We start from the raw sequence: 13715 nt of genomic DNA, 5'->3' as shown, positions 1-13715 counted from the left end.
AATACTTTCTTCTGAATTATTTCATTTCTTCATATTCACTTGTCCACCAGGTGTGCATTAGACAATATTTAGCAGCATAGACATTTAAGATTTGGTTTATTTTGATACAACTACATCCTGATGGTGAGTCGTTCCCTACAAAGTTTGAAAATGCATCACCTCTTTAAATACGTGTAGGGTGGCTTTCATGAAAAATGCATTTAAACTTTGATAGTTTTGTTATTGTTGGGATTTACTGCAATTGGCATGTGAGGAAAAAGGTTAATTGCAAGTGTTCTTAAAATAAGATGTAAATGTTCTTTCTTTAGGTTATCCTGCTTTCTGTACAAATTGTGACATTTCTAAAAATCACAAAGGAGCACGTTGGCATTAAAGTTGATAGTTCACCTTGTTAATGGTAATAATGGTAGACAAAATAAACAAATAAAATACATCTCAAGGTCCACTTAGCAACACTGATGGGCTGTTTATTTATTTATTTATATCTTCAGTTTGTTCCTTCTCAGTGACCTTCCTGTTGAGACACCCGACACAAAATCATTCCCTTTGCTAGATATTTCAACTTTCCAAGGTTGGAGTTTGGGGTGAGTCGGGGTTATGGCTCAGATGTATTTAAATTCAGAGTGTGTGAAACAAACAGAGGGTGCGAAAAATGAACAAGTACACTATTAAAAAATATATATTTCCTGAAGCTAACCTGGTTTTCTTTTTGGCAGCCCTGCTCAGGTACACAGACTGAATCACCTGAACAACGTAACCTGATTTGTTAGCTCTACAGCTGATGCCAACTTTGAGCAGGTGATGTTTATTAATTTACTGGCTACGTCAGAGAGGTACACATACAACTCTATGGTAGTTTTAACAATATTGGTTAAATTACTATTATTAACTTCAGGGTTCGATGTCAAATGATTTTTGCTAGTTAAAAAGTGATAAAACTTTTTGTTTTGAACATAGTCAGCAAATATTCACTCGTACACTGATTTTTTTGTAGGTCACGCAGCTTGTGATTTTTTTTGACTTACTTACAGTAAATACTACAAATATTTCTATGTAGTTTGGTCATTCTGTGAAATGGAACGACTTCCTTCTTTTAAGTAACACCAAATGTGCATGCGTGTTTTATTACACGTGTACAAGCATGAGCAAGTGTACATTACCCACACGCACACACGCTGAGTACAAGTGCAAAAGTACACAGCCAGAAGGCTGTTCTCTTTCTATGTGCAGATGAGTAGACTAGAGAGCAATGAGAAAGCACCACAGGGACAAAGAGCTTGTATCTCAACTGTGTGTCACTTTTTATTGGAACAGAAAGAGCAAGGAGGTCAACGGTACAAAAAAAAAAAAAGAGAGAGAAAGAAACGAGGGCGTGAGGGTTGGTAGTTAAGCAGTGAGCGGTCACTTGGCGCCAGAGGTGAGCTTCTCCAGGTCATGGATGCCCTCCTTGTCAATCAAACGGACGCTGAAGGAGGGAAGGTTCAGGATGAAGCGCTTGTTCAGCTGGAGGAGGGAGAAAGAGACAAGATGGCGGGAAGAAATATTAAGATAAAAAGCATCACAGAGTGGGTGTAGAATCAAGTAAAACAGAAACAGGAGAATAAAGACGGGGAAGCAGAGTGATTGGCTAAAGGCCAAAGCCACATGGACAACGTTTTTAGCAGTGTTTTTGACACCCGTCACTCACCTGACTCCCAAAACAGATACACTTCCCTTTTATCAAATGCATCAATCCACAATGACTCCATGACACCATGAGACCCCCTCGTTTTTACGCTCAGTCTCAGTTTTTTCCTCTGGTGTGCTCAGTGAAGCGTAATCTCTACAGACAGCTGTTTAAAAATCACACAAATCTCCAGCTGTTTATATGTTGTGAACTTATTAACGGTATCTGTAATGATTGATCCCAGTGCGGCTCTGAGCTTGCCAGTTTCACTGTGCACATATTTTCCATGACATCATTGAATCAATAAATAAAACAAAGCTGATTTCTTCCAGTGGAGCCTACCTGAAAACTATTTTTGTTCAGTACATATTTACAAACATTTACAAATAGTCCTTACGAGCTGCTCACAGTCTTGCTTTCAATGTGCAATCCCAGTGAATGAGAAAAGCCAAGTTGCTATCTGAGACGCTGAGCAACATAATAAACAATTAAATTAGTTGCTTATTAAAAATTCCTTGAACTCACTTCCTCAATGCACTTCTTCAGCAGATCCATTGCCTCTTCTCGGGTCAGATCTAGAAGAAAAAACATGAGAACATGAGAGAAAACACAATAACAATACATAAATTACATTAAAATGAAGAGCAAAAACATCTGTCATTAACAGAGGAACTAAGGTGACGTTGCAGTGTGGTATTGGGGAGAAAGGTGTCACGGAGGGCATGATGCCATGAGAAGAAGAATAAGATGAGTTGATTGCATTTGATGCCAGATTCATCAGAGATATTTTCACTACAAACCACCACTGAATTAACATACAAATTGTTGTCTTGTTTCTACCGTAATCATTTTATTTAACAAGACCCCTGTAACCCTGTACTGTGACCAAAGTGTGAATCAACTCCATAACCTCTGCAGCGAACGCTCTACAGTCTTTCCAGTCCGTCTCACGGGAACAATAAACAGAAAAATCATGCATGAAGCATTTCTTTGCACTGACCTGGTCTGTAGTGCCGGTCAAGAATGGAGAGAGTGAGGAAGGCTCCGTAGCCGTGGGCAGCGAAGGGGGCCTTGGCCAGGGAAGACAGGTAGTCCATGTAGTAGAGACCCGGGCCGTCTGTGTCATCGTAGCCCGCCAGCAACAGGTTCACATGATATGGAGTCTGGAGACAGAGGGAGGAGGATTAATATTCAGCTCTATACGAAGGGTTTTTACACGGTGTTAGTCTGAGATACACACTAATTGAATTCAGTGTTACAGTTCTCACCAACAGAATTGGGCTTATATAAATATAAATATATACACACAGTGTATATATGTATGTGTTGCTTGTTAACTGCTCTGAAAAAAATGTTCAGGTACAAATTAGAAAGGACAGACATATTGAGATACTATTGGTTTCAGCCATAATCTGACAATATTTGTGCGTTTGCGTTCTTCTTTTCAAGACATTAATCATTTGATGCACTGCTTTCATTTAGTCAATGAATATTTGTCAATACGCGTGTGAAAAAGTCTACAAAATACCTTTTGAGAAATGCCACTTGGTGGGTATGTATCGAGGCGTAACTGATAAACCAGCTACATATGCAAACATCATGGCATTCTATGTTTAGCCAATGCTAGTGCACTTCCACGATGTTGTGGGACAAACAGGAGACGGATTAAAAAAAAAAAAAGAAAGATCAAAAGTAATCGAAGCAGCAGAGGCAGAGATATCGACTTTTAGCCCCTTGTGTGGATCAAACTCCAAAAACACTGGATCCTACAATTCCCATAATGCAACTCAATAGTATCTTTCATAAACACCCACCTCCTAAATGCCTACTTCTTTCAAGCCACATACCATTAGTTTGTAACTCAAGCTTTATATAAAAAAGTCTCAGGCTGCAGTCAGACCGACTTTAGCGTGGCATAAAAACATTTTTTTGCACCGGCAAAAGAACGAACGCAGAGTCGTCCGGCAAAGAAAGTTGAACCAGACTCAGCTTTTGTTGCAACACAACGCCGTCTGGCAAGGCGCCGAGTTGGCCAATCACATAAATGCAAGCACACACTCCCGGTAGATGACTTGAACGCAGTGTTTCTACCGTTTATCTCACGATTACTGTGACGAAAGATAAAACAGTTGCCATAGTGATCACTTTCCAGAGTTGTAAAATCCTATTACAAACCGTTGTGCAGTGTTTTGGCATCTGACAGGCCTTTAAATGCATCAATCTGTTACTCTAACTGCACTTAGATCATATTTAATTCTCTCACCGGTACCTTAAACATGACGCCCCACCAAACGCAGGGCTGTTTTTGGTGGTGTAAAATTGGCTCCTTTACCAGCAGAATAATCTCAAGAAATATACGCTCTCCCAGCATCACAGGCTAGATTTGTAAACATGAGTATGCTGTGCGTAGTTGACTGTCATGTGGCATGATTTCTGCATTTAAACAGTTACTTTCTCTCCAATTAGAGGTGCCAACATTCCCATCAGCATATGTACGACTGACTGAGCCTCATCTCGCTTGCCTAGAAACAGTTTCATCAACCAGTACACGAGAGCGAAGACGTCTTACCACTTGAAAAGTACAACTTCTCCCTCTCAACTTATTCCGAATAAATTGCTCCTAATTTCTGACATTGGCAGCGACTCGCAAACAGCGGCGACATTAACGCGGCATAAACAGAGCAGGGAGAGGGAGAGTGGAGAGCGATGGAGGGTGAGGAAAGGTGAAAGGGCGTCACAGGACAGAGGAGGTGAGTGTGTCGGGGGTGGGGTGGGGGGGGGGGGGGGGGGGGATCGGGGTGTCACTGGCAGTGTGACATCTGCTGGGAGTCAGCACCCCTGTTGCTCCCTCCATCACGCCCTCCCTCTTCATCCCTTCTTTAACTCCCTCCCTCCTCCCCTCTCCGCCGCCTTCACCCTGTGCCCTGGAGTAGCGCCAGGGCTCATTAAAAACTTCTAAAGTCGTTTCTCTTGCCCCCCCCCCCTCTCTTTTTAAATTACATCTTTTACGCTTCCAGCCTCTTCTCCCTTCTCTTCCTCCAAAACACTAATTTTCTCTCCTCGTTGTTGCGAGCCACTGTTCCCCATTTTAAAAAATCCCTTTAAAGCCAGACAATTTTTTGGGATTTCAAAACAACTTATGGCCTAAATTCTTGATGGAGGTAGAAGCAGTGCGGTGTTTTTGATTAAAATGCAACAAGAAAAACATAGCATTGCATTCTCCGTCGTGCAGTGAGGCAAAGATGATTCACATGACGCCAGGCGAGTTGTGATCTACACACCTGCCCTCTCATTTCAATTTATCTCTCAGCCGACCTGCTTATTTCTGTGACTTGTGAGTTAGCGTCACGCTTGCCACAAGGGCAATGATGATCGTTATGCTCCCTGTGGAGTAGGCTTTAGTCTGTGTGTTAACGATGGTTTTGAACACATGCACACACGCACACACACACACACACACACACACGAGAAAGAGAAACTGTGTGTTTGTGAGTGTGTACAACAGGGATGAATCTCAGGATGCATATCTCGGTGTGTGTGTGTGTGTGTGCGCACTTGAAGTCCTCCGTGAGACTGCGAACGCCCCAGTGGCATCACCCCCACCCACCAGACACCTGTCTCACTGGTTACAATGTAACAATAATATGGACTTGGCATCAAAATAACCTTCCCATGTCACCTCGGAGGGAACGAGGCACCTTGTTAACCCAGCCACCTGAACTCACACCCAGGTTCACGTGCAAACAATGCACGCGTTATTTTTCATATGTTTAATCCCCCGCCCCCCCCCCCCACTGCGACTCCTGACTCCTCTGCCAAACAAGGCGACTGTTGAGCCACGAAACAAAAGCTTCACCTGTACGTTGCCACCGTCGCCTTCAGCAGACACAAACCCGCTCCGCACTAGTTTGACATTTTGCCAAGAGTTGAGATGAGAAGCTAGATGCCGCTCTTGTGTCTGCTGTACCGTAAAATTGGAGCCAGCAGCCGCTTAGCATAGCTTAGCACAAAGACTGGAAACAGGGGGAAACTGTTAGCCTGGCTCTCTTAAGATAAGAAGATAAGAAATAGTACCAAAGATATTGTAAAACCACAACATATAGCTTTTACAACGTTTTTTTGGCTTCCAATTAATCCTGCACGTAACAGTTATTTTCATTGATTAATCTGCCAATTATTTTCTCTATTCATCATTTAATCTCCTGGTCCATTAAAACATCAGAAAACTGTGACGGCCCAAGTGAGGTCATCAAATGTCTTTTCAAACACACTCCAAAACACAAAAGGTATTCAGTTCAACAAGTCAAAACAGTAAAATAGGTGCAGATTAATTTTCTGTCATTCGACTAATCGATTGATCGTTGCAGTGTTAATCTGTGATTTTAAGAGGTGCTGGTAGACGGTTTTCTGGAGAAAGCCAGGCTAACTGTTACCAGTGTTTGCGCTAAGCTAAGCTAACCACCTTCTGGGGGTCGCTGCACAGCTAGCATACAGACATGACAGTGGTATTGATCCTCTCATCTAACTTGCAGCAAGAAAGCGCATTTTCCAAAAATGTCGAACTATTCCTTTAAGACATCGGGAGTTTAGGATTCTGATCTGAGCAAAAACAGCTTTAGTTGTGACATAAATTAAGGTCAAGCCGCTAAAAAATCATCACAAACTCATCCCCGAACTCTCTTCTTCCACGTTCCAGCACTCCCTCCCTTCCCTTCCTTTCTCCCACCTCCTCCCTCCCCCTATTTTTGCACCCTGCCCCGGGGCATGTTCTCTTTATTGGCATTTCTCCTCAATCTGCTGTATTAATTGTTCATCTGTGCAGGAGCAGGGGAGCCATGTGCAATATGGCGCCAGTAATTATTTGTGCCCATTGTGTGCCCGTGCTACAAAATCTCTTCCAAACCCATATGGGGCCAGCTGTAGATCACCACAGCACAGAGGCTAACTGTTGCTGTGGCCGCATGGAAAAATCTGAGAATAAACAGCTCAAACTTTACAGATTGACAAAATCTTACTTTACACTATACCGCAGAGCAAACATCCACAAATATACAAAGACTGATGACTGCAAGGCTTTTAGGCTTCTACATAATCTCCCCAAAAAATCAAATGTGATATTTATAAACCATCTGTCTCCCCTGAGTTTTGCTGTATCAGTTTAACCTCACATCTCAGCCTCCTCCACCTTCTGACTACCACCCTGCTGTACCTGTCAATTCACTATCAATTGCATCTGTATTTATCTTCAATACGCAATACTTCGCAAATATTACAGTGCATCAGACAGGAAGCTAAAACAAACAGAAGCAGAGCAGATGCTGAGTTTATATGCCCCTAAAACTTTGCAGTTGTTGTTTTGCTTTGTGGTGAATTTCATGTGTATCATTACTGATATGCATGCAGCAGAGTCGAGGCCTCAGGTGATTATGCTTACCGCTAGTTTTTTTTTTCTTTGTCTCCTCTCTAAAGCTTGAGTGAATGCAGTACTCCAGAGGTTAGCGGAGTTGTTTTTCTGGACGGCAGGCTGGTAAGTACACAGTCGTATGTGAACAGGGTCTCGCTTACTCTGCGCCGACATGCTCTGCTGACTTTAGCTAACTACACCTCCCGGAGGTCTGCAGCCACTGGGGTATGACATCTTTCAGACTAAAAGGACTCATCTGTAATTTATCCTGCAGGAATAAGGGCATCAGAATTAACAATATACCACTGATTAATTTATCAGCCAGTGGATTTTAACCTAAGGGTCTGGACATGCCAGTGGGATCACGTGATGATTTTTTGGGGAGGGGGTGCAGAAGATGATTTAAGGACGGTAGAAATAAAAAAATAAGAGAGATTTGATATATAAAAGCAGATCATTATCTTGCCTTTCTGTCTGGGCTCAACTTTAATCTGCAATGATTTAATCAGATTAATTAAAATAAACATATGCAGCCAGTTTCCCCAGACCAGAATTGAGCATAGTTTTGGACTACAGGCAGATTTTCAACAAATCTAGTCTAGTCAACAAATGGGTTTAATCTCCGTCTCAGAAACCAGCTGTGGTGTCAAAGTTTGTTACTGGAAATGTTTTGTTTTTAAAAGTTGTCGACACAAACAGGTGAACTGAACAATTTTTGTACACTAGATTACTAAAGAGTTAATTTTGCTTGAAATGACAGGAGAGGTGTTCATGGAACATGTTAGTTGTAATTAACAGTTCATAGAGTGATCAGGATTGTTATTCATTTTGTCGTCTAGACCGAAATGATTGAACAATTGATTTGATTTTTGATTGTTTCAGATATTTTTTAAAGGCAAATTGCCAAAAGTGTTCTGCTTTTTTGTTTTTTTAATCACCATTAATCGAATATCTTTGGGGTTTTAGGTTGTTGGTCGGACAAAAGAAGCACTTTAAAGACGTTAATTTGGGCCTTTTTTGTTTTACTAGACTGTTTTTAAACCAAACGATGAATCTATTAATGTAGACTGATAGATGATGAAAATAATTAACCATTAATTGCAACCCTAAGTCTTGGTAGAGTAATTGTACTAAACGGTTTAAGTAACACACTTCAGAGACGTCGTCAAACTGAATAATTACTGACCTAAATAAAAACACAAAAACAGGTCAGATTGAAAATGCTTCCATCTCCTGCATACTTGTTAAAAAGCTTTAGATCTAGTTGATATTCAAGACTTTGGCACATTCAAATGGACAACACACATTACATACTCAAGATGTTCTGGGGGGGGGGGAAACACCATAAAAAAAAAACATGTTTATACAACATAATTTGCAAATGTCCGTGTACTCTGGAGGTTGATGAATGTGAGAAGAGCATAGCTGGAGGAAGGTGTGGGATGCAGAAGAGAAACTGCTATTGCTTCAGTTTCTGAGCACTCCTGAGAACGCAGCATTAGTAAATCCTGCACTCATAAAACCAAATTCATAACCGTGAGGCACAAAAATAACGATACACTCGCAGCTTATGGCAAGACATGAATATAAATGTTATCCTCCACAACATGCATAACCTTGACAGAATAAAACGATCCTGATCCTATAGGTCCCTCTGTGTGCATGCATATATTGTATTTGTGTGTATGTTGACTCCTACTCGTTCTCACACTCCAGCCTGTGTGGTGTTGTCTACTGGGCCTGGTTGTTTCCCCTGGGACCCCCCACTCCTCCTCCTCCTCCTCCTGCTCTACCCCTATCCCCCGTTCGATGTGTCCCACATTCCCTTCTCTGCCACACTAATTGTTTTTTGTAATTATTTTCACCCTTCTGCTATTGTGACAGGCAGCGGCTGCACTACTCTTAACAAATTAGTGCAAGAGACACAACCCACGGATACGAGAAGCACAACCGACTTTAGCAGCGTTACGTCTAAAGACACAAATGCCACCGTGTACTACAAGTTAAAACAACTGTAAAATATGTAGGGCTGAAACAATTAGTCGATCAACAGCAGTCTTTTCTAAGCAAAAATGTCAGAAATATCTTGTTCCAACTGCTCAAATGTGAGGATTTGATGCTTTTACAGGCCTATTGTGCAATCAAATCAAATATCTTTGGATGTCGGGCTGCTGGTCTGACAAGACAGGCCTTTTGAAGACGTCATCTTGGGCTGTGGGAAAATGGGATGGGCGCTTTTCACAGTTTTCTGACATTTTATGAACCAAACAACTGATTAATATAGAGAATGATCGGCAGATTGATTGATAATGAAAGAAATAGCTAGTTGCAGCTCTACAAATATGTATCCTAGTGTTTTTAAAAGCGCAAGTGGTTTGAGCTTAAGAGGCAGACCTAGAGGCACCTGTATGAGAGACAACCCCCTCCTCATTGGTTCCTCTTGACCAGTGGAAAAGTATTCAGATGTGCTTCCCGAAGCCGGCCACTCCAGCGAGGCGCTATCTCTGCGCTCGCCGGACATCGATACCATCTCCGCCGAGGGTCTCACAGTCGCGCACCAAACTAACCCCACAGCACGTGGACATGTTGCTATTTCTGAATAAAAACCACTAGACAAGCTGTCTGCAAGTGAGGACTGAGGCAGGCCTGGCGTGTTTATTTTATTTTAGGACTATTTGAGGTTTAATAAATGTGACTGCGCGTTTTCATTTTGTTAACCTGTCGGCTGCTTTTGATCCTTAATTAGCCTATTACAAAAATCTGGCAACTGTTTGTTCGATTATTTATTTTAATAAGTTATAAAATATTTTTCTACACAGGTGATTAGGCTGTTATGCCTACTAAATGTTGTATACAGCGGTCTCAGCACTGGAGTGTGAATACTCATGTGATTGTAGGCGATATATATAAAATGTAGTTGACTTTGTTAAAAGAAAACTAAACTAAGTTGACAATCTGACACATAATGATTGGAACATATTGATTATGTTCAATACTGAAAATGCAGACATTAAAAACTTCACTTATTAACATTAAATTGTCAAGTAAGTACAGTGTTCTTATAACTAATAAAATACCTAAACAAGTAATTCAGAGAGTAAAACAGTCTCCAAACTTGTTTTAGTATACGTACAGTATAAACACACCTAAATCTAGTTCTTGCTTGTGTGCCTCCCACATTACTGCCTGGTATAAAAGTGTATTTTGCTTTTGTAGGGCTCTCAGGTTTCTCCAAGGCCTTAAGGACACACATAATAATTTCAAAAAGCACTGCACTTTTCAAGATGTGTTCAGCATAAATAAACAAGCCAACTCACGAACATGCAGACAGATAAATTAGCTGGTTAACTTGCCTGGTTGTAAATCCAAGCTTACATACGTAATGAGGAAAGATTCTGTGTTTCATTGACAGTTGTCTTTGGTCAAAATTTAGATATTTAAGGTCAAAACCACAGTAATTAAATAATACACCCAGAGCAACTGTGCGGGTAGGGAGGGGGACGGCGCTGCAGGCTCAGGTGTTGTCATGACATCTCAAGGGAAGAAACCTCAGTCACCATTCACAACAAGCTGACAAATGTACTTGCTTCTGTCAAAATGTATCTACTGGTTCAAGCTTAGAGGTCTCAAGCTGATAACGACACAAACACAGGTATAATTACAAGTGAGACTTAATTCCCACCTGAACTTCGGAGTATACTACATCTCAGCAGTGTCACATCATCATGACAAGCAAGGCCTCTATTGTGTTTGAGTGTTTTAATTTCCTGTTTTAGGCAAAAATGAATAATTTCAAGCAGAAATTAAAACACAGTATGGATGAGTAGCCCAGCACATATGGTTACTGTCGCTGCCATTTGAAGTGAGTATTACTTATGGGAATTAATTGATTCTATTATTGGTTCCCTAAAGCAAAATGAGATTGCAAATGCTAACAGAGGAATGTAATTGAGTTAAAATAGAAATTAAAATATTTATAGGTATGCTCACTCATTACTTCACGATGAATATGCTTAATTCAGAGGATGACCACTGCTACAGGAGATTAATTAGCTGCCACGGAAATACTAAAGAGACTGGTGTTGAAAGTCAATGCAGTGGGTTTGAAAAAGTTTGTTTAAGCATGCAAGTAAAACATGTAGACTAGAAGCATAAAAGGGTGGAACAGGTCAGAGGATACATGGCAACGTAAAATGAAGCAGGTGCGCCTTTATAAGTTGAGTTTACATTAGTGGAGACACCACAAGGCTGTGTGGTCTTACTTTCAAAGACAATGTTCAATTTTACACAACCATATCCAACAGTGTAGTACACGAAAGTGTATACGACGACAGTAAAACAAAATGTGTTACATTACCGGTTGCTTTTAGTTTGTAAGCTGCATTAAAAGTTAACTTCAACTAAATTTGGTTTATACATTTATTGCATAATTGCTCTCTCCCTCCATCTTGAAAGCCCTTTTGGCTAGTGCAAAGTGTGAGCAACTGGTTATATGTTTTGTTAAAAAGTGTGTTGATTTGTGGAGATTATCTTGTTAAATATGTGCATATCAATTGACTATACGACACATTTTCTTAATCAGAAAGTCATTGCTAATATTTTATTGGATATCTGCTGTGAGGACCCCCGAGTGGAGGCGTGGACTTTATAAAGTTTGCCCACAAAAAGACATAATCTCTTTATGTTATAGTGTGCAAAAAGAAAATGCTCCCCTCAACTCAAACAATTATTTTGGTTATGATTATAGTCATCTCTCATCAAACTGTTCACTAAAACAGACAAAATGTTCCCACGGCACAAGACAAAATAAAAGGTTACTACCACTGCTTTATGGGAGGCTGAAGGCTCTTTAATGGGCTGAGAGTAAAAGACCATGGCGTTTAGAGAAGACCAGTGCCAAAAGGGAGAAATGATTTCAACCACCAATTTCAAACAAATACAAGTGAACAAATTACTAATGGATGTGTCAAGTAAGGCAAACTCAAAGCTTCCTAAACTTTGTTATGTGGTCTTTTTATGCTTTGGCTATGCAAGCTTGATTATTTCAACTTTTTAAAGCCACTGTTTACTTGATAAGTCAAATTGGATCATATCACACTAGGGTATGAAACCAAGACAGCTGGATGCCAAGGCCTAGAGGGTTTTAAGTGTGTCGTCATAGGGCACTGATCTGAATTTGTCAACTCCTAGTTTGGACTGTTATATTCCAACTTTTATTTCGAGCAGTTATGGTGTGTAGACCATGAATAGTCTTCACTGTGCCCACAAAGCTTGTTTGCCACTCAGTTAATGGAGACACTCCAGGATATTTTCTCTTGATAAAACTACAAAGACATCTTAGAGCTCATATGATTTGACAGGCTACTTAATGTTCATAAGTATAACCTATAAATTCTGTTATAGACTGTGATGTAAAAGGATTTGTATTCTGAGTGTGTGTGTGTGTGACTTACCCTGCTCCGAAGGTATTCTGCAAGATTCTTTCGTGTGAAGTTTGCTGCTGCTGCTGGACTGAGTTCATAACCTAATGAAATAAGAGGGAGAGAAATGTCACCAGACACAAACTTTTAGGTGTGTTCTTCTTCTTCTTCTTCTTCTTCTTCTTCAGTAAATACAGTTTGCCTTCCAATATGACATCATTGTCAATTACTAGACGTCTTGGAGTTAAACAGGAGACTTCTGAGGAGCAGGAAGGAGGGTTTAACCACACAAACATCATCTTAAAAGGTCCTTACCATTCCTCATTTTGTAGAGCTGAACATTCTTCTGGATGTACTCTGCAAACTGTACGGTGTCTCCTGCTTCTCCGACACACAGCAGCAAGATCTTCTCGCTTAATTTGAACATCTTGTCATAGTCTGAAAAACAAAACAACAGAATGTCTTTATTGTCCTTGTGTTCATAAATTATTTAAGTGGCCATTTGCTGGCTACCAGAGTGAGCAACGTTAAGTCAGAAATCAGTTTCACTTTCGCTGTCAGAAACTAGCTTGAGCAGCTAACGCTAACCTTGCTAACTTTAGTTTGATTTTCAAAAATGAAGAATGGATTTGATTAACTCAGAAGTACATGACAATGATGCTATACATGCTGTTATCAGTTATGGAGAGAAAAATATCCAAACTGAATGAGAAAGATTTATCCGCTAATTTAAGTTATCGCGAGCTAAGTTTAGCTTTGCTAGCTCAAGTAACATTAAGAATGTGTTGTTATATTGAGGTAATAGTGGAGGTTAAGCATTATACAATAATGTGCCGTAAGAATAAAACATCAGTAGCACAAGCCGGTTTTAATGTGAACACGAACTTTGAAAACAGATCTGTTGGCAGATCAAGCTAGCTCAACCGGCTCAATGGCTAACGCTAAGCTAACGCGTTGTCATACCATGTTTCATCTGAATGATGCTGCTGGCTGCGACATTATCGGCGGCGACGAGGACGAAATCAGGTCCCTGTATCCCAATTAAGTATTCCATTCTGTATTGCGGATATGAGAAGAAATATGTATATAATAGTCAAATAGCAGACGTCTCTCAGCCTCGTCTGTGCAGATTACACAGCAAAAGTTTGAGATGAGTGGCGCAGATTGTTGTCGTCACCGGAAAACGCGCTTTCGTCCTTTCTACGCGACTCGGGCGGGCAATTTG

The 13715-nt window shown here is 40.6% G+C and overlaps 1 protein-coding gene across 1 annotated transcript; it reads right to left on the bottom strand.

The window, feature by feature from the left end:
* Positions 1 to 1277: 1277 nt before the first annotated feature.
* On the bottom strand, positions 1278 to 13639 carry psmb2 (proteasome 20S subunit beta 2). The gene is made up of 6 exons (XM_070921746.1): positions 13454 to 13639; positions 12806 to 12928; positions 12524 to 12594; positions 2667 to 2829; positions 2192 to 2241; positions 1278 to 1503 (listed from the first exon to the last, which is right to left on the bottom strand). The coding sequence occupies exons 1-6, from the start codon at positions 13542 to 13544 to the stop codon at positions 1402 to 1404; spliced, it is 600 nt and encodes a 199-aa protein (XP_070777847.1). The 5' UTR covers positions 13545 to 13639; the 3' UTR covers positions 1278 to 1401.
* Positions 13640 to 13715: the final 76 nt, after the last annotated feature.

Source organism: Enoplosus armatus, chromosome 16 (assembly GCF_043641665.1).
Source record: "Enoplosus armatus isolate fEnoArm2 chromosome 16, fEnoArm2.hap1, whole genome shotgun sequence".
NCBI lineage: Eukaryota > Metazoa > Chordata > Actinopteri > Centrarchiformes > Enoplosidae > Enoplosus > Enoplosus armatus.
The sequence above is the reverse complement of the archived record's forward strand: the minus strand, read 5'-3'. Positions and strand labels throughout refer to the sequence as shown.

Coding starts and splice junctions, on each gene's coding strand:
- psmb2 (XM_070921746.1), bottom strand. CDS start 13,544: ATGGAATACTTAATTGGGATACAGGGACCTGATTTCGTCCTCGTCGCC. Junction 2,242..2,666: donor TGACCGGCACTACAGACCAG/GTCAGTGCAAAG, acceptor TTTTTCTTCTAG/ATCTGACCCGAGAAGAGGCA. Junction 1,504..2,191: donor TGAAGAAGTGCATTGAGGAA/GTGAGTTCAAGG, acceptor TCCCTCCTCCAG/CTGAACAAGCGCTTCATCCT.